The sequence below is a fragment of the Nannobrachium achirus genome, assembly GCF_963921795.1.
Source record: "Nannobrachium achirus genome assembly, chromosome: 19".
Taxonomy (NCBI): domain Eukaryota; kingdom Metazoa; phylum Chordata; class Actinopteri; order Myctophiformes; family Myctophidae; genus Nannobrachium; species Nannobrachium achirus.
Window position 1 is genome coordinate 47,917,465 of NC_137826.1, and position 26,514 is coordinate 47,943,978.

General features: G+C 44.4%; 1 protein-coding gene across 1 annotated transcript in view; it reads left to right on the forward strand.

The window, feature by feature from the left end:
- Positions 1-26,514, forward strand: part of cux1a (cut-like homeobox 1a) — a gene marked incomplete at its 3' end in the record, with an annotated part of 345,673 nt that overhangs the window by 147,570 nt on the left and 171,589 nt on the right. Inside the window, exon 3 of the mRNA XM_080749517.1 lies at positions 21,903-21,950. Within this exon, the coding sequence (XP_080605643.1) occupies positions 21,903-21,950 (48 nt within the window). The remainder of the gene's footprint in view (positions 1-21,902; positions 21,951-26,514) is intronic.

A 26,514-nucleotide genomic window follows, 5' to 3' on the forward strand; every position in this document is an offset into this window, starting at 1 on the left:
CTCTGAGCAGTGTTGGGGAAAGTAAGCAATGCGCCCTCCCTCGCAATTCCCTGCTCATTTTATGTCTTAAAGGGATATTACACTTTCAAAGTCATTTTATCGTCTAATCAGGCTTTTATGAACACCCTGAACAGTTTTTAATTTGCTTGATTCAATATTTAGATATTTGATGTAAATGTTACCAGGCCCGACACGCCCAGGCCCTCTCCACATACACACCCATTGTAACTTCAAACTCCATTTTAACCATGATAGATTCATTAAAAACACCCGTTGTTTTTTCTGTTGACTCATACTACCCTCCTAATACGTGAGCAGGCCGTGTTTTTTCGATAACTTTTTTCATTAATTTTTAATAATTATTTGGGAAAATGAAAAATATTTAATACAAAAATGGATTATTAAAAATAAATGAAAAAAGTTATCGAAAAAACACGGCCTGCTCACGTATTAGGAGGGTAGTTTGAGTCACCAGAAAAAATTATGGTTGTTTTTAATGAATTTATCACGGTTAAAATGGAGTTTGAAGTTACAATGGGTGCGTATGTGGAGAGGGCCTGGGCGTGTCGGGCCTGGTAACATTTACATCAAATATCTAAATATTGAATCAAGCAAATTAAAAACTGTTCAGGGTGTTCATAAAAGCCTGATTAGACGATAAAATGACTTTGAAAGTGTAATATCCCTTTAACTCTCAGTAACTCAAGACTGAAACGGGATAACGTGTTAACATTCTTCACCTTTTAGCCTATTGTGTGTGTGAGTGGAACCATGCATGCTCTTTTCTTTCTCTCTCGACCCCAATCCCACCATCATTTCCATTACCTTTATTAACCCCCTTTTCTGTCTGGAAAAAACTGAAACACACGCACGCACGCACGCACGCACGCACGCACGCACGCACGCACACACACACACACACACACACACAATAACTCATTTGGACAGTCTGCCTTCTCATTAAAGGTTGCGAAACGTCTTTGCACCCACAGGTCTAAAACTAGAGACTGACGGCAACGTGTTTAACCGAGGAATCAAACATGATGGTCAAAATCTAACCAACGGTGCTGATCATGAATAGATTCTGAATAAACAACTAAACCTACCAGTAAGACGCCCTAAGGTCGAGAAGCGACCGGCAGGTCGCGCTGAAACAGCAGAGCTTCTACAGCAGAGCTTCTACAGAGCTCCGTCACCGTCTGTAAAAAGTGCCCTCTCCAGACAATGAATGCAGGTGAAAGAAATGCAAATGCCCTCTTTCCATACCATACCTGAAGGCAGCATTCAAGAGAATTGCCTTGTCCAAACTCTCCTGAACTTGAATGCAGCATCTTATGTTGAAAGAATTGCCATCTCTGTGTAGAAATCCATGCCATATATATGCCATATCTCCAGTAGACTTGATTATGCTTAGTTCAGTGTGGTATCAAGCACCGAAAATAGCCGACCTCCAAGCTCACAACGCGTCGCGCTGCGATTCTTTCAATATAAGACGCTGCATTCAATTTTTTTTGATATTTTCACCAAAAGGCCCTTTTAGAAATTTCAGCCCCTGCCTTTCTAATATTCTCTGCACTTCCCTGAGTGTCCCTGAGTGTGTCCATAATGGTGACATCCCTACACGCGTCATGTGTGGCCGAGGAGGAGAGGAGGAGAGGAGGAGAGGAGGAGAGAAAGGGAGGAGGAGAGGAGGGGAGGAGGGGAGGAGGAGAGGAGGAGAGGAGGAGAGGAGGGGAGGAGGGGAGGAGGAGAGGAGGGGAGGAGGGGAGGAGGGGAGGAGGAGAGGAGGAGAGGAGGAGGGGAGGAGAGGAGGAGAGGAGGGGAGGAGGAGAGGAGGAGAGAAAGGGATGAGGAGAGGAGGAGAGGAGGGGAGGAGGAGAGGAGGAGAGGAGGGGAGGAGGAGAGGAGGAGAGGAGGGGAGGAGGAGAGGAGGGGAGGAGGAGAGGAGGGGAGGAGGGGAGGAGGAGAGGAGGAGAGGAGGAGAGAAAGGGAGGAGGAGAGGAGGGGAGGAGGGGAGGAGGAGAGAAAGAGAGGAGGAGAGGAGGAGAGGAGGAGAGGAGGAGAGGAGGAGAGAAAGGGAGGAGGAGAGGAGGAGAGGAGGGGAGGAGGGGAGGAGGAGAGGAGGAGAGGAGGAGAGAAAGAGAGGAGGAGAGGAGGGGAGGAGGAGAGGAGGAGAGGAGGAGAGAAAGGGAGGAGGGGAGGAGGGGAGGAGGAGAGGAGGAGAGGAGGAGAGGAGGAGAGAAAGAGAGGAGGAGAGGAGGAGAGGAGGGGAGGAGGAGAGGAGGAGAGGAGGAGAGAAAGGGAGGAGGAGAGGAGGAGAGGAGGGGAGGAGGGGAGGAGGAGAGGAGGAGAGGAGGAGAGAAAGGGAGGAGGAGAGGAGGAGAGGAGGAGAGAAAGGGAGGAGGAGAGGAGGAGAGAAGGGGAGTGGGAGTGGGAGTGGGAGGTGTGGAGGGGCAGTCGAGGAGGCAGACATTATGCATGTTGTGTGAAGAGAGGAGAGCCTGAGCCGTTATCATTTTCACGGCGCTAAAGAGAGAGCCAGGGTTGACAGGAAGGACAAATGGGACTCACGTCGGTGGTGGTCAAGGACGTCGCGACACCGCGGCGCTGTGGCGGAGGCCACAGCCACGGTGACAGGAGGAGCTGAAATGACCTGGTCAACAACACCCATGCCAGCGTAATAAACAATGATATTTGAACTGTGAAAATGGACCCGTATCTTGGAGTTAAACTGACACTTGTGATTTTTTTGAAAAAAAAAGTTTTAAACCAGTAAGACTTCCTAAATCGAGAGATAAGCGACCGTCAGGTCGCATACACAAACTTTAGAAGGCAATTGTAGGCAATCAGGAAGGCATAGCTCGGGGGTAGAGAAACCGTTATTAGAGCACAAAGGGTTCCCAAAGGGTTCCCAGTTTGAATCCGGGCTCCCCCTGAGTTAATGTCGAAGAGCATGGTTGGTGCCTTGCATGGTTCCCTCCGCCATCGGTGTATGGATGTGTGTGTGAATGGGTGAATATAATGCACAATCTGTGTAAAGCGCCTTGGATAAAAGCGCTATATAAATGCACCATTTACCATTTAATATGGGAAATGGGACAAAGCCATGTTGATGACATGACTTTAGAGATACTGTGTACCGCTTTGCGTGATTTTAGGGCAAAATCTGTTGGTGCAGTGTCCAAAAATTTGTTTTGCAAGAATCGGCCTCATGGTGGCGCTAGAAGAGGGCCATGTGAGAAATGAGGGATGGAGTTTGTGGTTTGGCAGCCAAGGAGTGTGTGTGCAAAGTTTGGCATGGATAGGGGCAACAGTGGCAGAGATATGAGTAGGGCAAAAGTGTGACGTGTGACGTGTCATGTGTGACTGACAGACAGAATGACAGACTGACAGCCGGTGGAGGTTTTGATAGTAACTGCGACCTGACGATCGCAATAACATTTAATTTGCTTTAACATGAATCTTCTGTTATGATTATTCTGATTATTCAGTCCATAGACAAATGCATATCAATGTGGGGGTCCTTGAGCTGAAAGGATCTGACTGGTAGACAGACAGAGGAGTGTCTGGGTGACAGTCACATGGCTGCATGGGACGACACCAAGGAAAAAGTGAACAAGTGGAAAGCAGGAGCTGTAAAGTTGACTTCCACACAGACATCTGTGTGTCGCATCAGAGGTTCTCGGCGGGTTAGGTGTTTTTTTTCCCCCCTTCTTTTTATTTCTGTCTATTTCTGTCTCCCTGGTAGAGCTCTGTGATGTTGTTTTAACGCAAAGCGTGTGCTGTAATAAAATGCATAACATTAATAATGATCAGGATGAACTCGGACCTTGCAGATGTACCGACGTCAGACATAGGGGTAGGCGACAAAATCAAACGACACCTCAATATTAGCCTGGCATGGTCAGACTAATATCACTGCGTAGATAATAGTCTGGAATCTCTGTATCTCTTTTTTAAGAGCAACTGCTTCTCAGCTTCAGAACACTTGCATTTTTCTATCCGAAACAAGTCTACCTGCTTTATACATGGTTGCATACTGGCATTGCATGCCATAAATAAAGCATAGCGTAAGTTTATGCAGGGCATGGGAGTCAAGTCGCCGCCAGTCTGAGTGTCAGTTGTCAGTCAGCTCTGTTCTCAACCTCATTAACATATCTGCTGGTCATTATGTCACATGACTGCCATACTCCAATCAGAGCTCTCAATCAGTAGGGAAGGCTCCTTTAAATAGAGCTTGCTTTCCCTACCAATGCTTGGTTCCGAAGCTTCGGAATCATTTGCTGCTTGCTGCTGCGGCTGCTCTACTCTCTGGTTCTGCTCGAAAGCTTGGTGATACCATATGGTTCTGCTTTAGATACTGCTTACTGCCGTGCTGCTTCAATAGCAATGCTAGCCTGCTTTTATATCTGTTGCTATCACTATGCTACTGCTAACAGTATTATGCCTAATGTTAACTACAGCTATCATGATGCACTACTTCATTAGTTCTCATTTACGTGTTTACTACTACTCATAACTTGAACAAGGTCTCATCTAAAATGTATTACTAGCATGCTTGCTTCTCAGAAGAGAAAACATTTCAACAGTATAGCATATGCTAACAGTGGTAGTAGTGGAAGCTTCAAATTGTTTGTAGCAACATAAGCTAACAGCATGCTTTGCTCTACAGTGCACCCCGAACCATGATGGCATTGGCTGTGATTTGTGCTGCCTAGAACAGTATGTGAACTGTTGTTCCTGCCCAGCTTCCAGTGCTGTTTGTCTCCAGCAGATGCCACACTGGGTTTCTTAAATCTTTAATCGCAGGGCTACACTCTGCAAACACCAGCTAGTTCGGCAGCTAATCCAACATGTTGGCCGGTGTGGCCATACTCCCTTCAGATGCATGGCTCCATGCAGGGATTCCCATCCTGCTTTAAACGGGTGTAGCCTATGCTATTATTGATATCATGCATGGATGATATTCTGATGCTATTGCTCACTTCTAATATATGCCTCTTTTCCCAACATTGCTGCTAATCATATACTAATGCTACTTTTACTCTGCAGGCAGGTTGGAACTACTGAGTATATTTGTGTATTAAGATTAATGCTTTGCTCATTCAGGAATCATGTCAAGTGTTTACAGGAGTAGCACTGCCCCTTTAAGGGCAGAGCATAAGGGGAGGTGGCTGCGTCTGGGCCTGTTTGGCCATGCAGAAGCCTGAGTCCGAGTGTTTGTTGGGGACCTGTCCTTGAGGAGTGGTTCAGCTAGTATTCGGTAAGAGTCTTGAATCAAATATTGATGCTTAGATAATTCAGTGGTACAGCATTTCAAGATGTTAGAAGTTTTATGGAGGGGGTTTAAATGTTTAATGGTTAACATATGCCTTTCATGGGTGTAAGAACTTGTTACCATGAGAGAGATTGCCATGTGCTACAGTTGAATTAGTCCATATTCATCTAACTGCCACTACTTGGAGTAAAGTAGGTGAGATTGCGGCATTCAAGCGAGGATCAAACACGCTCACTCTCACACTTGCTTAAGTATGGAAATGAAGGTTCTTGCACAGGTGATTATTTGGCTTTATAAACACCATAGTTAATGTCCTATGTGGTGGAATGGTGGAAAGTTGATAAGGGAGGTTGTTAAATGGGCAATGCATCATGGGTAGTGTAGTCTATGTACTGCTACCATACACATTCACACTGTTCTCAGTCTAGCAGTGTTGCCAGGTCTGCCCATTATAAGCAACTCGGTCTTGTTTCCCCATAACTTCTAGTTGTGGGTTGTTTGTTCGGGCTTGTTCTGAAGTAAAGTTGCTTATTTGGCTTGCTTTCAACATCCTTCAACATGCTTCCTGTTAGAATCAGCCTAGTCTGTGTGCAGAGTGGGTTAATTCCCTTTTTGAGCCACATGAGGTCAAGCAGCTACTGTGTGTGTAGTGTGGGGAGAGTTGAAGACTTGTTAGAAGGTTGCATGGGAAAAGTACAGTTGCATGATGGTACAGTTCTACTAAAAGTAGATCCTAGGAAGCTCTCGAACCTTTGAGAGAGAGGTTTGAGTGAGAGGAATATTCCAGCATGGTGAGAGGCTTGTTCACTGCTAAATGCTAATGTTAGCGCATTTGGAACCTTTGAGTTGTATGGAGTAAGAGGATACATTCCAGCATGGGGAGAGGCTTGTTCACTGCTAAATGCTAATGTTAGCGCATTTGGAACCTTTGAGTTGTATGGAGTAAGAGGATACATTCCAGCATGGGGAGAGGCTTGTTCACTGCTAAATGCTAATGTTAGAGGCTAATGTTAGTAACTCGGGGGTTGTCATGGGCTCATGCTACAACGCTATCATGGGAACACTGGAATGGCCATGTGAAAAGCTTGTTCACTGCTAAATGCTTATGTTAGCGGCTAATGCTAGTAACACTCAGGGGTGCCATTGTCTTATGCTACAAACGCTAGCATGGTAACACTGAAGTGGCCATGTGAAATGGATAAACTGAGTTGATTATTGTATCTATGCACAGCCAGTACATGCTGAACGTTGTTCGGAACAGCGTTAAACACTTGTGCTGTAATTTTTGCACACGGTGAGAAAAATAAAAATAAAAAATAAATAATAATAATAATAATATATATATTTACTGCATAGGCTGGCTGCTGCTTCGATTCTGCCATTTTGCTTACTTATGCTCATGCTAAAGCTGCTACATGTCTGTTGCTAACATCATGTTTCATTTCCAGGCTTCTGCCATTTTGCTGTATGCTCAACTTATGCTCATGCTAAAGCTGCTACATGTTTGTTGCTAACATCATGTTTCATTTCCAGGCTTCTGCCATTTTGCTGTATGCTCAACTTATGCTCATGCTAAAGCTGCTACATGTCTGTTGCTAACATCATGTTTCATTTCCAGGCTTCTGCCATTTTGCTGTATGCTCAACTTATGCTCATGCTAAAGCTGCTACATGTCTGTTGCTAACATCATGTTTCATTTCCAGGCTTCTGCCATTTTGCTGTATGCTCAACTTATGCTCATGCTAAAGCTGCTACATGTCTGTTGCTAACATCATGTTTCATTTCCAGGCTTCTTTCTTTATCAGTTGTGCTGCTATGCTACAATGATCACATAATTGTGCTAATGGCTCTTGTTGCTGCTGCTTCAGTCAGATACTATCATGTGTCCTAGAATTTCAGCTATTGCTAGCTCCACTCAACCTGCTGCTGCCTGCTAGCATAACTGCTAATAATTACAGCTAATGCTACTGCTAGTTAATGCTAACATCATGTTTATCATTACAGCTCCATGCCGGAGCTGTGGCATGCCCACTGCTACGGCATCAGGTTTTATCATTGCAGCTTCATGCTAAAGCTGCTTCATGTTCCGCTAAATCGTGTTTTGCTATATAGCTTCTTGCTGAGGCTGCTACATGTCTGCTGCGAACATCATGTTATCTTTTCAGCTTCGTGCTGGAGCTGCTGCATGGCTGCTGCTACAGCATGTCATTGCAGCGTTGTGCTGCAGCTTCTGTGTGTTTTCTGCTAACATGTTTATCTTTATAGTTTCGTCCACTACTGTATAATGCCATGAGGCCAGTCAGGAGTCGGTTGGCACTGCAGAGGGCATTGCTACTACAGCTTCAGCTAACGCTACTTCTGCTGCAACCATGAGCCTGCCTGCCTGTACTCCTGCCTGCCTGCACGCCTGCCTGCCCACCTGCTGCACGCCTGCCCGCCTGCTGGCCCGCCTGCTTGCACGCTACAGATTCAGCAGACAGGGGAGTGGCTGCCTGTTTCATGAGCGACATCGATGTGTCGCGATGATCGAGGATTCTGGATCGAGGATACTCACCTGGACCTCCTCCCGAAGCCATGAAAGGCAGGTCATTCGTTAATCAAACTGCATCTTCATCTAAAGGCATAATTATATGGCTGATAAGTCAGATGTATTATATAGATTGCGTGGTTGTGGATGATAATAATAATTATAATAATGATGATCGTTGCAACAAGTCTCAAGATGATTCTAAGTATATTTCAGCAGCACCTTATGCTTGTATGAGTTCATTAATATTCAGCCGGGTGGTGCATCAAGGCAATCCAGACTACGTTCTCAAACTAATACTTCTTTCTATCCTCTATGTCATGGTATCTGCCTGGCGTCCTCTGGCGAGGCAAGCTGTATCGGACCTTGGAAGGATGGCTACCAGAGATGCTTCCTGCAGCATCGGGGATGGCTCCACACCTGTACATCTCTCTATGCATACAACCGGGCTGGCTCCAACTCGGAAGTTATGGACGCTGATCCTCAGCAGCTATGAATGTTACTCGCCAGGAAGGAGGTCATTCTTGTTGCTCAAAAGCATGAGCGGCATTAAGTGAGGAGACGGTCGGCTAATTAATTGCTCAAAGGTGGTTGGCACGGTTATCACAGCTGTTAATATCAACTTCCAATTGCAGGGTCACGTCTACCTAGCATGGTGGGTAACCTCAAACAGCTCGCTCCCCCTTTAAGGGATGGGGCACAACTCGGCAAGCGTAGCTGATTCACTCTTCTTCGCAGTGTAGGATGGCTTAAGACCAACTGCTTAATACAATTTGGTTCTGCGTTAGAACCGCTCGCACACACAGCACAGCAAGCGTAGCTGACCCACTTTATACACTAATGGTAGGATGGCCTTTTCTTAATTTAAGAACTGCTTCTTAACGGAATAATTATTTCAAAGGTCGGCAGCGTCGCTTCGCTGCCTCTCTTAGCTATTTCATTTCACTAATCATAGAATGGTCTCTCTTTTAAGATGCAGCATGTATCTTTTAGCATAAAATAAATTTGTCAACGCAGAGATCGCAGCTAGCTGCTGCTACACATAGTTACTGCTAAGCTTAGGATGGCTTCTCATGGTTCAAGACTCTGCAGTCTTTTACTTTTAATCATGTAGAAGTCTGCAGTGGCGCTCTGCTGCTACACATAACCAGAGTCTGACTGACACAGGTTTTATGTGGCGTTGGGTTCCGTGTTTTGGGGGGTTTTAAAGCGCTCTCTGGTTGGCCGAGCCCTGCCAAGACAGAGAGCAAGCTCATTAGTTTTGGGGGGTATTGCTGCGTTCCCTGATTTTGCTTAGCATGCTCAGAAATGCCTGCACAAAATTCAGGGAGCATCTCCGATCGCGGAGCCCTTCAAACGCCAAGTTTAACTGTATTCCATTTATGCAATAAATGGTTAAATATCCTTGCCAATATCTTGCCGAGTCTATCTGTTCATTATGTTATTAATTGTTATATTCTTGACGTGAATGTTCCTGCCTAAAATAAAGCATAGCGTAAGTTTATGCAGGGCATGGGAGTCAAGTCGCCGCCAGTCTGAGTGTCAGTTGTCAGTCAGCTCTGTTCTCAACCTCATTAACATATCTGCTGGTCATTATGTCACATGACTGCCATACTCCAATCAGAGCTCTCAATCAGTAGGGAAGGCTCCTTTAAATAGAGCTTGCTTTCCCTACCAATGCTTGGTTCCGAAGCTTCGGAATCATTTGCTGCTTGCTTCCTCCTCCACCCCAGCCTCCACCTTTGCATGATCACTCTGGCTAAGCTCAAATACTTGTGATTGTCTGATTAAGTTACATGTCAATGTGGTTAAGCAAGTACTGTGATCTTGTCTAAGTTTCATGTCATGTTGTTAAGCTCATACTGTGATTTTGTCTAAGTTCATGTCAATGTTGTTAAGCTCAATACTGTGATTTGACTATGTTACATGTCACGGTTATTGCTATTCTATCCCTATGGGGGGTATTGCTGCGTTCCCTGATTTTGCTTAGCATGCTCAGAAATGCCTGCACAAAATTCAGGGAGCATCTCCGATCGCGGAGCCCTTCAAACGCCAAGTTTAACTGTATTCCATTTATGCAATAAATGGTTAAATATCCTTGCCAATATCTTGCCGAGTCTATCTGTTCATTATGTTATTAATTGTTATATTCTTGACGTGAATGTTCCTGCCTAAAATAGTTTTAGACACGTGAGCTTGTAGATCTGCTATTTGCTGAGGATGACGCCATCATACAACTATGTATAAGTGAGGATTAAGTGTGTAGACCAGGGGTCTTCAACAGGGGGTCCGCGACCCCTAGGGGGTCCGCGGAGGTACTGCAGGGGGTCCGCGAAATTATTGCTTAAAAAAAAAAAAAAAAAAAAAAGATTTCAAAAAATGTTTTCTTTTCTTTTCACATTTATGTAAAAAAAAAGCATGATTCTATCCATTTTGAATAGCTTGAATACATGATTACTATGCAATTGACAGATTGTTGATATTATTGACATTGGTTTCTCAGTTAATAAGTAGTATGTTTAGAAATGGTAGTGGTACGGCCCACCCTGCTCACAGTAACTTGTACATGTTTAAAATAAGAAATATGTCGTAGCCCCGACCCAACAACCCTACGAAGTGGTAGGGGGTCCCTGCTCCATCTCCCCATCAGTTTGGGGGTCCCCGGCCTGAAAACGTTGAAGACCCCTGGTGTAGACAAACGTGTGTGCAGGGGTGTCGCACCAAATCCTGGGCCCTGGGTACAAGGATTCACTGCTGGCCCCCCATGAATGTTCTTCATAGGGGGAGGGGGTTTAACCCATTTAGACTGGGAATGCATTATTACGCATTATTTTGTGCTTTAACTATTGAAAAATAACGAGCGCGACACCAAGTGCCGCGCTGTGAGCTTGTAGATCTGCTATTTTTGAAAAAAACTTGAAAAGTGTGCAAGTCTTTGAACATTTCAAATCCTTCTAAGGTTTTTTGAAAAACCTATGTTTCTATGTCAGTGGTGCTCAAACTTTTTCATGTGAAGGACCCCCAAAATACATACTCATACTGTATATTCAAAGATTTGCACAAAATTCAAAAACTCGCAGTGCGGCACTCGGTGCGCTTGAATATCTGGTATTTTTCAATAGCTAAAGTATAAAATAATTCCAGGCCCCTCCACCTTGGGCCCTAGTAGCTCAGTCCCACTTCCCCCCCCCCTTGTGACGCCCCTGTGTGTGTGTGTGCGTGCGTGCGTGCGTGCGTGCGTGCGTGCACAGCTTGGCGTCAGGCCTTTGCGTGGAGGAGGATGATTGCTCCCTGCGGGGGTTAATTCTACACACAGCTGTGTGGGTCAGACGCACTCAGGCTGGAGAAGCTGCTCCGACTGCACTTAGCGGCCCTGTGGACACTAAGGTGTCCAAGACTCTTACAAAGAGGAGGAGGAGGGAAAGAAAAGCTGAATGTGAAAAGAGGTTGTTTTTTTCTTTTCTCGTCTGTGTCCTTGCCTGGCATGGAAGGAGGGGAGGGGAGGGGAGGGGAGAGAGTGTTTCAGATACTACAGTAGGAGAAAGCAGTGGCGTCAGTTCAGAAAAAGGTATGGCAACATGACATGGTGTCTTGCACGCGCGCGAAGACACCAGTCATTGTTGCCATACCTTATTTTTTTCCCCAAAAATTTCTATGGTTTCTTGGGCTGGATATGGCAGTCTGGAACAGTTGTTCAAGTGCGGCTAAACTTGGCATAATATAGTAAACGTGCCACAATTATAACAATAATGAATTGCACCTGTGCAGCTGACCTGCGGAACCTGGGAATATACCATTCTGTCAAGATGGGGAGAATAAAAGTGTGGAGAATATAATTATAATACCTTGTTAAATTTTGCATTTGTAGTTATTTTACTGTAATTTAACAAGATAACCAGCACAGATAGACAAAGAGACATTTATGGATTTATATTTTAAAGTAACTTGTAATCTCCCCCCTGGACCCAGGGTATGGCAGCTGAGCTGCATACCCCTGCCATACCCAATTGATGCCCCTGGGAGAAAGTGAGCATAAAGAAATGTCCTCTGAATGCTTTCCTCTTAATTCCTCTGTCTATTGTATAGGGTCGCAGGTTGCTATGGTGAAGTGGTGCTATACAGCAGGGGTCCCCAAACTTTTTTGGCTCAGGGCACCCCCATAAATCGTCGTTGTTGGGGGGAAACCTTGTATGTCCAAAACCGTTCATTTTGTATTTATCATCTATAAAATGTACTAGTTTTGTGCGACGGTCTTGTATGATGAAGCAGGGCAAAAGACGTACACATTTGAAACTTGGAGATACGAGGTTTCTGCCCGACAGTGACGAAATATTATTTTCATCCGAGGCACCCCTACATTATATTCATAATTTTCACTCCCAGCACCTTATATTTAAAGCATATTTTAACGATTATGTTGTGAGGAAAACGTTGAGATAATATCCATTTTGGTTAGAACTGACTGAAAATAACTTTGTACTTCAAGTTTAAAATGACACAAAATATTCTTTTAACTGTTGAAAATAAATTTAATAAATATTATCAAAGTGTCTCGCGGGACACCCCTGGACTGCCGTCGCGGCACCCCAGGGTGCCCCGTCACCCCTGGACTGCTGTCACGGCACCCCAGGGTGCCCCAGCCGTCACCCACTTTGAAAACCCCTGCTGTACAGTATATCTGCTAAAAAACACTACCTGCTTGCAAAACACTGTAGTGTCCTGTTGAGCCTCTAGCATGCCGCGGAGAAGAGCCGTGCGCGTGCGCGCGTGCGTGCGTGTGTGTGTGTGTGTGTGTGTGTGTGTGTGTGTGTGTGTGTGTGTGTGTGCGCGCGCGCGCGCGCGTGTGTGTGCTGTGCGGGGACCTCCAGCAGGGACATGCTGGGCCCCTGATTCAGCCCGGGAAAAAGAGTTGGAGAGGCCCTCATTGCATGCTATAGAGAGACACCTCTCTCTATTAACCTGTAGAGAGACACCTCTCTCTATAGCGCTGCTGCTACTCAAAGATTTGCCATTTCAGATCACGACAAGTGACAAGCCAGTGGGGCCAATTACATGAGTTATATTTCGTCATTGTCGGGTGGAAACTTGTATTTACAAAACCATTTTAAAAATGATTTAAACTGTGCGAGGCGTTGTGTGCTTGTAGATCGGCTGTTTTCACTACCTTTGTGCGACAGCCTTGCATGATGAAGCAGAGCTTTGCTTTGTACAAATTTGAAACTTGGAGATACGAGGTTTCTGCCCGACAGTGGCGATTTACTTTGTTGGCCGCCCAGCCCCCAAAATAGAACGAAGGCCGGCATTTAATTTTTATTTTCTTCCTAATGGCCGGCCTGGACCGGCCGGGAATGAACCGGCCGTTCGGGAGTTGTCCCACTTTTCCCATTGGCCAGCACGTCCCTGACCTCCAGGCTTCTGGGCTTGTCTCCAGAACAGGAAGTTCCTCTATAGTGATGTTGTACACACTGGCTGTGTCCGAAATCCACCCTATTCACTAATGTAGTGTACTAAAATGGGGCTCCGCCATTTTGAACTAGTGTCCGAATGTATAGTGAGCATTTTTGTACCCTAATATAGTGTACTGAAGTATCCCACAATGCATTTGGATTTGTAGTGAGGATTCGATGGTCACTATTCAAGCGCTATTCAAGCCCTGCCGCCCCACAATGCACTGCGCTACGGCCGCTGTCTCGCGCTTTGAGCACGCACATGCGGTGTGCACGCGCACACGCACACTGCAGGTTCGTCTCTGCGTCTCTGCATGGCAGGAGGCGTAGCCACCTGTTGCTGAGCAAACGCAACAGAACCGCTCGTAGCAGAACCACCGGCTAAAGAAAACAACTGTCCACAGCATTGTCACCAGAGAACAAAATTTGCTTTTCATCATTTAATGATGAAAACAGCTCTAAAGTTGTTTATGAAGAGAACATACGAGAATAGACGCTGGAGGCTTTTGTTTTTCGATCTTTTCTTCCCAACCTTCCACAGCTGATAATAATCATGATAAAATAATGTTATTTAAATTAGCAAGAATAACCTATTTTATCACAAACATGGGTGTATGTCTGCATGTGAGACAAATGAATGTGGCATAAACATTATTCATTCATTGATTCACCAATGAATGAATACAATTTAAAAAATATATATAGGCCTATACATTTTTTAGCATTATTTTATTGAATTGTGATGAATAAAAACATAATTATATTTGGCCTATTTCTCATAATAACAACGCAACATGTTGGTATGTTATTTCCAATCCACATTGGGGAGTTGATGTACAAGCTCACAACGTGTCGCTTCACCCCCTGTTGAGAGCTTGTAGATCGGCTATTAGGTGGGTTTAGGAATCACGCATTATTTATTGCTCCAAAAGCCAGCGCTAGAGTGTTTTAACTGTGCGACAGCGATGACGCAACCAGATGGCGACGGGGTAGTGTCCGAAATGCGCTGATTTGTTCACTACTGTAGTACACTACATCTGGATCCCTCATTTAGGGTTAGGGAGTAGGGAACGTGTTCCGCATTTCGGACACAGCCACTGTCTATCTCTCTCTCTCTCTCTCTCTCTCTCTCTCTCTCTCTCTCTCTCTCTCTCTCTCTCTCCATACCTATATATTCATGTTCCCACACACCCAGACTGACTGTAACCTCATCACCTTCATGTCTAGCCTGCATTTAACCCTAAATCCCACCGTACCCCTGAACCTGAATAGCCATAACCTCATCTTAATCCTAGCCCTAGTTTTAACCACTTAAAGCACCATTACATTCATTACATTACCTTGTAATGTAATCTATTAAATGTAGTTTTGTCCAGTCTGTATGGTAGAGCAGTGTTTCTCAATCGTTTTTGGCTTGAGTACCCCCTTTCCCTGATTTCTGTATCCAAGTACCCCCTTTACCCGACAACAAAGTTTTGCTTTTAACTCACTGAACGCCATAAACGTCTTATACGTCTTTGGACCTCGGTGCCATAAACGTCTTTTACGTCTTTTTAATTAATCAAAAGTTTTATCATTTTTTCATAATTGTAATTTCAAAAAAATCGCTCTAGAAGTTGGCCATATGCCTCCGTGACCTGAGCGATACGGCCGATTTGACTGTAGCACCAGTGTAACACAGTCCGGCGGAAAATCGGTATAGCCGAAGATTGGTTCCGGCCGTTTAAATGTTATCTAAAACGTTCGTTTATACACTTTCCCGTGCATCCCTGACGAACTATAAGTACTCAAAAAACGCAGAAAATTCTCAGGATTCCAGCGGTGCCATCCATTCTTCTCTACCTATCCTTGATCGCGATCGCCAGGGTTCCGAAGTGTGTAGCATGCTAGCTAAAAGGCCTGGCCAAAATGTAAACAACAGGCCCAAACCAAAAAAAAGATGGACGTCTTCTTCCTTCTTCTGTTAGTTGATCAGATAGTAGGAGACCACCCTCTGGTGGTTTTCAAATGGTATTGCACTCCAGATTGCACACAGGGCCCATCACAGCACACACATATGATGATGATCAAGACATCTTACACATGTTCTATTGAAGCCCAAATCTAATGATAGGATATATATATATAAATATACATGTTTTCCTTTGTAAGAGGGGTAGTGTGGCTTTCGATAGAAGCATAGATTTATATATGTAATTTAAGTACAAAATATGATTTTGGCCCCCATAAAAAGGCAAAATTAAGCAAAATGGCTGGCACCAGTTTTGTAGATTTTGAATAAAGGGTGGCATTCACTGAGTTTTTAAAACCCCCATTTCAAGAATATAAAATCACAAATAATAAATGGAGTGAAAGAGTTTCAAACGGTGCTGATGTATTTTCAGCACTGTGGTCATAAAGTTTTCATGTCAATAACTTCAGTACATTCAAGCGACTTTAAAACACATCCCAGTTGTCTGGTATCATATGTAATTTGGGTTAGCAACTCAGGCTGGTAATATTTCTCCATGTGTCATCATTAAACATAACAGTAAATGTTTTTCCCTAATTCAATTGTAGTTAATTATTTAATATTAGTATGATTTTAACTTTTTTTTTTGGGGGGGGGGGGGGGGGGGGGGGGCATTTTCTCGAGTACTCCCTGCTGTATAGCTATGCGTTGAGAACCACTGTTCAAAAAAGACGTCCGCCTATACTTCACGCAGATATACGGGAAGTAAACCAGAGAGGGCGAGTCTTGTCATTTTTTATCTTGGCTTGTGTTGTGTCACAGGATCTGACACAACCTTTGACCTGATGGTCGAGATCACATTTCTCCCCTGAGCAAGCAGACAGGGCTCTATTGGCTTTTATGGCAAATCTCTCAGCAGAGAGAGATGCAAGAAACCGGGTTCAAACCCGGGGTAGAAGAGAGGAAAGTTCCAGCTTTAAGCGCTGTTTTCAAGAGTTCAAAAAAGTCCAGAAATTATTTTGAACAGTAATGTCACGCTGTGTGAGCTTGAAGAGCAGCTTTGCTGTGAGATTAGATTGAATATGAACGCAGCACACACATGCACACGCACGCACGCACGCTCGTGCACACACACACACACACGCACGCACACAGACATCCCAGCTCACCGTGGGAGACTGGTCACAGCTGACAGCATGTCAATGTCACCTCTCTCTCCTCCTGTCATGTCCCTGCTCGCTCGCCCCCGACGTCAACCCTGACCAAACTTAAACCTTTACACGCGCACGCATGCACGCACACACACTCACATATTACTAGACTTGTGAGGACATCAACATTGGGTTGGTTCCCCAGCAATGGTGGTTAACGAAGCGTCTTAAACACTTTATCCATTTGTACCGTATGTTGGATATGCCAAAAAATAGCAGATCTACAAGCTCACAGCGGGTCAATCTGTGCCTCGCTGCGAGTTTGTACATCTGCTTTTATTTGAACACTTTTGAAAAGAATGTAAAAAGGTTTGTAAACTTAATTTGAATCATTTAGATATTTTAGTTTTTGTATAAATCGCAACATCAATTTGGGGGTCCTTGGCATGAAAATGTTTGAGAACTACTGCAGTTACACGCACGCACGCACTCACACGCACGCACGCACGCACACACGCACTCACGCACACACGCACATGCACGTTTTGTTAATCCCTCGGCCACCACTCTGCAAGGAAGGCAGAAGTAGTGTAGCGTGGACCAACTTTTATTGTCCGTGCGGCGGTGAGTTTTTTTTCAGCGCCGTTATTCATTCAGTCTGTCAGACATGTGGAGATGAAGTTCTGTACGGACTGCAGCTCCCTGAGCATCCATCCAACAGACATACAATCACATTTGCAGAGATCTCTGTGCGCGTGTGTGTGTGTGTGTGTGTGTGTGTGTGTGTGTGTGTGTGTGTGTTGTGTGTGTGTGTTGTGTGTGTGTGTGTGTGTGTGTGTGTGTGTGTGTGTGTGTGTGTGTGTGTGTGCGTGCGTGCGTGCGTGCGTGCGCGCGCGCGTGCGTGCATACTTGGACATTGGACAAGGTTTTCGTGGTCCAATGGGTTGTTTTATGGTGAGAAATGAGTTCACACTTAGGTTTACAAATAGGAAACAGATTCAGGTTGGGCTTGTGGGATGTAAGGTTCTAGGTTTTATACTTAGTTGTGTGCAGTGTCATTCACCCAAAATAGCACATCTACAAGCTCACATATGAGCTTTGAGTTTAGCATAGGATATTATTTTGTGTGACCCTACTTGTTCTCAAACAAGGACCCCCAAATTGACACATATTAGCCCACTGACCCCATTTTTGGTGCCAGGGAGTAGGGACCCCCCATAAGAGAGGTTTTCCAAATATATATATATAAAAAAAATGCAGATCAGTGACACGCTGTGATCGTGTTTCCATGTAAAATTGCATCCGTGAAATTTGCCCAGTCTGTAAAAACGTTGACGTCCTCGCAACAATAGCAATAAAAGCCAGCATGCGCACTCGCTCACGTGCACGCGTGTGCACGTGTAGCACGCCGGGCCGGAGCTGCTGCCGTTCCTGTGTGTGTGTGTGTGTGTGTGTGTGTGTGTGTGTGTGTGTGTGTGTGTGTGTGTGTGTGTGTGTGTGTGTGTGTGTGTGTGTGTGTGTGTGTGTGTGTGTGTGTGTGTGTGTGTGTGTGTGTGTGTGTGTGTGTGTGTGTGTGTGCGCGTGCACGTTTAGCGCGCGGGGCCGGAGCTGCTGAGCAGAGACCCATGTGGGGAGAGTGTTGGCCGGGGCAGCAGTTATGTAGAAAACCAGATGTTGTCGGGATGTGTTTTCCTGCTTGTCACGTGGTGGTGGTCTCTCTCTCTCTCTCTCTCTCTGTCTCTCTCTCTCTCTGCGTGCACACATGTGTCAGTAGTACAGTGCAGTACGGTACAGTACAGTAGCCCCGGCGCTGACAGCATGTCAGCCAAGCCCCAGCTGCTCTGCCTAAACTCCCCCTACACACCACCTCTTCCTCTCTCTCTCTCTGGGAAGCCAGCTTTTATTTAAAAGTCCAGCCTCGGTTTAACTTGTAACCTGGCCTGGGCTTAACTCCACAGCACGGTCACACCACCATAAGTTATGGTGTTTGCTGGTTCTCAGAGTGCTGGTCCGGTAGTCTCGCGTAGCCAGACAACTATTCCACAATCTCTGAATGCTATATAGAGTCTGGAACAGCAGCTCCCGAACGGCGAGTAATGGAAACGGGCATTACCGTTCAAGAAAATATATTTTAAAATGTCATTTCTGCTAAGCAGAAAGCTAAACATGCTTATAATGATTTTTATTTATATAATGATAAATGTGTGCGATGTGAGACGGAAACGGAAGTGATGAGGAGGCTTCACTTCCGCTTTAACCGGTACTCATCGTTCTTCTTTCGATGCACCAGACTGTATGACGGGAGCATTTCCAAATCGCGGAGTCAACAGTCTGGCCATGCGAGACTACTGGTCCGGGTACCCACAGGGGTCTTTTTGTTTACACGTGGTCCTCCAGATAAATGTGTTAACAATAAAAGCTCACAACGCAAGGTTTTGCGCCACGTTGTGAGCTTGTAGATCAGCTGTTTTCAATACTCCTTAAACATCTGTGTTCTAATTTAGGACATTTCTTCGATTTTTCTATGATTTCTTCGTGAACTTACTGAAAGAATCGTTGCATTTTGTTTTTAATTCATGAAGAAAATAGTTTTTTTGGGAATGTTTTATGAAAATATTTTAAATAATAATAATTAAAAACAAAATATAGGAAAAAAAAAATCAAGGGACCCATAACAATTGGTCCGTGACCCACAAATAGGTCCTGACCCACTTCTTGGGAAAAAGTGCTATATAATATACAGTCCATTTCTCCCATTGTTCGAGGATAGTGTTTCTTGCAATCTTAAATTATGGGTTAGTTTCTCCATCACAAATATCTACTCCACCATAACCTTGCAATTGCTTTTTTTTAACTACCTGCCAATAATACTTTAACTAGGTACATACCTCTCTGTGTATTGTCCCGTGTCAGCTTTCCCAAGTCCACTTGTTTTGGGCATCTCATAATTCATCTTTAGCACTTTACATGTATGTCATATTCAAATCGTAAATGCGTTAATCTTTCTTTCCCCCTATAAGATATAATATGTCAAGAGGAAAGCTTGAGAGAATGTCCGATTTATTGAAAGTAACTTTAATGGAACCACAGCATTCCTATTCTGGCCCTCACCTTCACATAATGCGGCCCGCAGGTTACTATTGGAATACTGATATTTTATTGATTTCAGCTGGTACAATTCCAAACATGCAAACATGACCCGCTTTAATTACATTGGTCTATATTAGTAGTTGAATGAGTAGTATAGTAGTATTTTTTATGTCTTATTTTATGTCCAATGTATTTGTATTTAAGTTCATGAAGTTAACATAACTAAATGTATTTGTAATTATCAAAATGCTACATTGCAGGATTCCGATTAAAAAATTACAAACGATAATTCAGGATTCCAATTCAAAAGTAGCACATTTTTGCTATTCTTACTTGAGATAAGAGGTTTCTGCTCGACTGTCCCACTGGACTGAGTATGGAAATATAGTGGCCCTCTCCATCATAAAATGTGCCCACCCCTGGTCTAAGTGGTTAAACTGAAGTGATATTGATGAAAGTATTTCGCGGCACCCGTTTGAGAAACCCGCCTCTAGAGATGTATTGTGTATCGTCTCTTGTCGGGTGGTGGAAACCACATAATGTCCAAAACTGCTACAATTTTTCAGGATTCACATTTCCAGCTTGTGAATCCGCTTCTTTTCTCGCCTTCGCGTGCCACTGCAGTGTGATCAATTACGGCAGCGATAATGATCCACAAAGACTCATCTTTGATGAAAGCATCATCGGGGAGACAAATTGGAAGCGGTGGATTGAATCAGTGGATCATTGGGGCGGCAGGTTTAGAAGCCATTAGAGATGCCACGCAGCGACAATGGCGCTCCAGTCCTTCTTAACTGGCTTTTAGCGGTCGGTTCAGGGTGCCGTGTCCGCAGAGAGCGTGCTTGACATTCCTCAGAGAGCCGGCCTTCATGTAAAGGCCTTATTTATAGTCCAGCTGAGATGAATTTGGTGGGGGGGGGGCGTCTTTTTTCTTTAATGACATTTCCAAGGATCAAACATGGCTCGGGCCCTGGCCCCCCAAATGAAAGGCCTGCATTGAGAGCGCGGGGGCCGTAATCAGATCGCCTTAACGTGCGCGGGCGGCGAGGCAATCGGCTCTTTGTAGGAGCCACAAGATGAGGCCCATCGCCGTCGGAGCAGCAGCGCTCATAACATCCCTGTTTACCGCGACGTCAATTCACATTAGTTTTTATTTTCATCCCTGCCGAGCGTTTGAGGAGGTTCTCTCGCAGGCAGGCAAGCAGGCAGGCACGCACGCTCTGTCTCTCGTTCTCACTCTCGCTCTAGCTCTGCTGTAGCTCTCTCACTTTTCACAGTTTTTTTTTTTACAGGCATAGCCGGCCAGTATTTTCCGAGGACCAGGGCCTCGTTCTTTTTCCAAGGTGAACTTAATGAACAGACAGAGCTGCTATTGGTTTGCACTGTGGCTTCATTTTCTCCTCGCTCCGCTAATACTGTAGGGAACAGACAGAATGTGTACTAATACAGTGGTTCTCAATCTTTTCAGGCCACGACCCCCAAAAGAATCCTATTTGAACTGGGGAGAGTTGAGAGCTGACAAGAGTTGAGGCATTACATTTTGTACAACACGATTCTATTGTGAAAATTGCAGATCTACATGCTCACAACGCCTCTCAACGCGAGGCGTTGTGAGCATGTAGATCTGCATTTTTCACAATTTCTGCCTCTAATATTTGACAATTTGGCCAATGTTTAATTTGTCGTTTTAGAGCTATTAAAAAGTCCTTAAATTGTCACTTTAGAAATGTGCAGATACGGTTGAGTGAGAAAACAGTGTTGCGCATTAAGTTAATCATCTGGGGACCCCCCAAAATAATTTGGGGGGTCCCGACCCACAGGTTGAGAACCACTGCCCTATAATATTAGTACACATTCTGTCTGACAGAATGTGTGCTAATACAGCAGGGAACAGACAGCAGAATGTGTGTAGTCAGTAGTCAATTAGCAACTCTTTTCCTCTGCAATGTTTCAGTTGTTAGAGAAAGTTAACTATTTATACTACTATGAGCGAAGAGCATCTCACAACGCGTTCTCTCTTCATCAGGAGAGAAGGAAAAGAAAATATATTTTCAAAGCTTGTAGAAAAATGGCTTGGTGTGGTGTACATTTTTGAAATATTTATCTCTTCTCGGTTTGATTTAGCCGTTTGGCTTTTGGTTAAACACTATATTGTCACTGTTTGTTGTTGCAGCTATGCAGTGCTTTTTTCTGATTACAGCACATAAACAGCTGAGTCTTTCTTCTGGCCTTGAGGACATTATGGAAGATGAATTGGCTTTCAGAATCGACATGCATCTGCAGTATTTGTGGTTTGCTTGTATTCCTCCACACAAAGATGAACTGGAGGTGAAACGAGGGCATCGTCATCGTTGTGACATGTTTAGTCTCTCACGCTGTGACACATTTCCTCGGAGAGGCACATTGACCACAATATGTGTCTCTCTCTCTCTCTCTCTCTCTCTCTGTGTTATTGCAGGATCTGCGTAAGCAGGTAGCTCCGTTGCTAAAGGGCTTCCAAGCAGAGGTGAGTAGAAAGAAAACATTTTTTTATTGCCCATTATTAACCCATTCAATCCGGGAAAGCATCTGTGTCATCTTAGAGCAGGGGTCTTCAACGTTTTCAGGCCAAGGACCTCTTAGTTGAGAGAGAGAGCAGGGACCCCCACAACCTTTTCATAGATTCCATACAGTTTCATTGTTTGACAGCACAAACATCAGTGTATTTTTGATTCATGTCAATTTGTGTTTTCAGATATTTAACCACTTGAACCGTCAATACTTAATAAACTTGACCTTTCAAACTTGACCCTGTACTTAGTTTGCTCCTTTTCCCTATACACCAAAGCTCTTTGCCGAAAATAGCCGATCTACAAGCTCACAACAGCTTTTAGATCTGCTATTTTTGGCTATAGTTCTCAGAATATGGACGCTAGGGTTCAAGTGGTTAATATAAAAAAGGAGAAAGTAAAATTTCTATCACTCAAAGATTTGGAGGACCCCCTGTAGTAACTCTGGGGACCCCCTAGGGGCCCCAGACCCCCTGTTGAAGACCGCTGATGTAGGCTATTTTTTATTGCCCGTTATTAACCCATTCAATCCGGGAAAGCATTATTCATCATTTTTGAGTTTTGCCATATTTTATACTTTAAAATAGCAGATATATAAGCCCGTATCTGCTTTTGAAAAATCCTGAAAAAAGTCTGTAAATCTTTGAATATATAAATCTACACCTACATCACAATTACACGGATACAGAAAGTGCTTTGAAAACACATACGTACAGCAGTATGTATACAATAAAATATTCAATACCTCGCCCACTTTGCATTTCGCTGCTTCTACCTGCAGTGACAAAACAAACATTTTCTCCATTCAATGAAACATAAACAATAGTTTCTACTTCCGAGAGAGAGCGAGAGAGAGAGAGAGAGAGAGAGAGAGAGAGAGAGAGGCAGAGAGAGGAGAACTAGTGAACACTCTCACACATGCATGCTATAACGGGGAGGGCGGGGGGTTGTGTGAATGAAGGTGGTGGTGGCCATTTTGTTTTTATGTTTATCCCCGCTGAGACGACAGCCCTTCCCTCCCGTCCACACACCTCATAAAGCCTGACATGTGCTGTCTATGGGACCCGGGCTGAGGCTCCCTGTGTCCATGGGCCATACGAGATGTCGGTATCCGAAAGGTGGCAAAGGTTACCATGCATTTTTGAAAAGCTCTATAGCTGTAGATTATATTTTGGTATGATAACAAACGGCCCACACAAAAGTGTGAAAAGTGATGACTCATCACTTTTCATCACTAAACCATAGTCTTGTGGGGCCGTTTTTAGCCCAAGGAAAGTTTTTATCGTGCAAAACAGATGCTTGCAATGGATTCAGCATCATGTAAAAACCCTAGTTTGACCCCTCATATGCTACTTGAAGCAGATTCATTTTTTGCTTTTTCCCCCCCCTGTATAGTAAAGTTAATGGGACACCGAATCTATCGGCTGATAACATCAACTTAGCTGTGTCTCAGAAAGGGTTATCATACCAAAATATTATCTACAGATATAGAGCTTTTCAAAAATGCAACCCAGGCTGAGGCTCCCTGCCTCCCTGAATCCACGTTAACTGTCTCTGTCAAAGGAATCCCTTCCTCTTCCCTGGGCGAGATAAGCAACCTAGGTCTAGGATATGACGATTTGAGGGTCCCTTTGTTTGATGTAATGCAAACACGAAAACCTGAGCAGTTCTGGGAAGATGATGGCCAGAGGTTGGAGTGGTTGTTTAATTATGGAGTCTTTAAGACGGCACGTTTTGTTTCTAGAGCCTGGAGTAGAAGACAGTCTCAGCTGTGCAAATAGTAGCTTGAGGGTTTAAAGTTGGTTATGTGTTTGATCATTGTTTGTGTGAATTGTTATGTTGGCGAAGTGTTTATGTCAAATAAAATGTAAAAGTGTCTTAAGTCCATGTGGGCTGGGTTTCCTTGGAAGCATGACACTTTAATAAAGAAAATCTATCAAAAAATCTAGGAAAACAAGCTCCCAAAAAGAAGCGACTGACACACAAGCAACTATATACGTTGGCTTTTTGAAAACAGCAGTTCTACACCAGTCGTGAGCTTGTAGGTCAGCTATAGTCCCCCCAAAAGAACTCCCTGTCTGATTCTGAAATGTTTTCAGACGAGGCTCTGCGGAGCCTCGACATCGAAATGTTTGAGAACCGCTGGTGTGTGGCGATTAAAAAATGTCCAAGCAAAGCCCAAATTGAGCAAACTGCACTTTAGAAACAAGCCTGAAAAAAAGAACTCGCAAAACCCGCAACGTACCAACGTTTACAAGGGACCTTACAGAAAAACAAGCCCAAAGTCGCTTCTAATACCAACACTGCAGCTCCCCCCCCCTCTCTCTCTGTAGTTCTCAGGGGGACTCCATTATTTGTGTCTTTTCATGAGGCTCTGTTGCTCACAGCCATGTTTAAATTGCATCCCTTGGAGAGAGAGAGAGAGAGAGAGAGAGAGAGAGAGAGAGAGAGAGAGAGAGAGAGAGAGAGAGAGAGAGAGAGAGAGAGAGAGAGAGAGAGAGAGAGAGAGAGCGAGAGAGAGAGAGAGAAACTGTGGAGTGAGAAAGTGCTTGCTGAAGCAGACATGGCTGCCTCCCTCACGGCCATGTGTCACCACATGATGCAAAGGCTGCTTTCAACGGATCACTAACGCGTGTCGTCATTTCTACTGTATAGACCCCAGCCTCCTTTCAGCCGCAATAGGAAAGAATAGGGGATTTGAAAAAGATTGCTTTTTGTACGCCATCTAATGCTTTTTTTCTTTTTAGTTTTTTTGGAACCTCAGGGTTCCTTGCAGCTAGGGCTTCAAAATTGCACCCCACTGATAGTTAGAGGGGTCCTATTAAAGGAGTAGTTCACCCCCAACATGACTTATTTTCTATTGATTACCCATGCCATGGAAACTTGAGTTGAATACAATCTTTAGTTTTTTTTGTCACATTCCTAAGACAATAATTTGATTACAATAGATTTACCCCCATTGATTCCGGATGGGGACCCAAATACATTTGGGTCCCCATCCGGAATCAATGGGGGTACATTGACTAAAATCATTTTTTTTTTGTCTTAGCAATGTGACAAATACAGCAAAAAAACAACAACTATTGAACTCAAGTCTCCATGGCATGGGTAATCAATAGAAAAAATGTCATTTTGGGGGTGAACTACTCCTTTAAAAGCTTTGAGAACCCACTGAGCTAAGCTATTGAATTTCATTGCATGACTCTAGGAGGCTGGCTGTCCATAAGAGGGTCTGTTCTGTGTGTGTGTGTGTGTGTGTGCGTGTGCGTGCGTCTGTGCGTGTGCGTGCACACTCTCCACCTAATCTTGCAAACCGCTAGACCTTTCAGTGACACATCTCTTGTGAATAACGGGCACAGCAGCATCTCTCTGTTGAGTGCATTCCTGGTTCATTCATTACTCTGTAGTTGCTGTTGGGGTGGCTCTACGGGGTTTGCTGTCAGAACTACAGTATATCTTGCCTCCATGTCTCTTGTCTTCTGCACACGTGTGCACGGTGATGACACCATGGTGACCCTGCTCTGACCTGGGGAGTGATGCAACACCAACGCAACAACACCACGTGTCTGATTCCAGCAGACTGATGAAACGTTGGTTGGTTAACCCTAACCCACTGTAAGGACAGACTGAGGAATCGCTGGTTGTAGGGGTGTAACGATACGATACGCATCACAATACATGGTTGACGATACAATACATGGACGATGTTGGTTCATTCATGGCAATACGATTCGATTCAATGATTTACAATCGATACAGCAAATAGATGGATATTATATTTCAACACATATGGACAAACCCACCTTGACATAGAGGTGAACACATGAACACACATGTATCGATAGACCAAGAGTCGCTATATGGAATGGAAAAGTAATTAGACCCCTCTTTTTCATTTTCCCTTTTGAAATTGCCAAAATACAAGGCACAAATACTTAGTTTCCAAACAATCAATTATTTGCACTACAAAACGATTCGATACTAACCTGAAGGTGGATTCAGAACCAGATGGTGGCAGTAGTGCGTATACTGCATATACCGCTCTACTTTTACCATCTGGAATTGCTCGGGCAGACCCGATGTAAGGGGTGGGCCATTTCTTCAAATTCTTTAGCAGGTGATTGGATGGGGCGTCTGTCTATCACAGTCTGGGAGTGCCAACTCCAACCACTCATATTGGCCTGTCTGCATGGCGTTACACCCAGAATCCGCCACCTGGGTTTCCACGTGGTCTGCAATCAGACTCTATTGGCTCAGAGCCGCTCAGAGCCCGCCCGTAGCTGCCGCTGATTCATCCGGTCTGGGACTTTACGAGTGATATCAAGTCTCCCCGAGCGGTCTCAGATGGTAAAGTAGGGCGGTACGCACTGCTGCCACCATCTGGCGGAGTCAGGTTAATTCGATACCGATTACCGCATTTTAAAACGATACGATACGATACAAAGCCAAAACGGTACAATATTTTGCCTTTGCAAACGATATAGTAGATCATTGCAAATTTAAAACGATTTTTCGATTCAG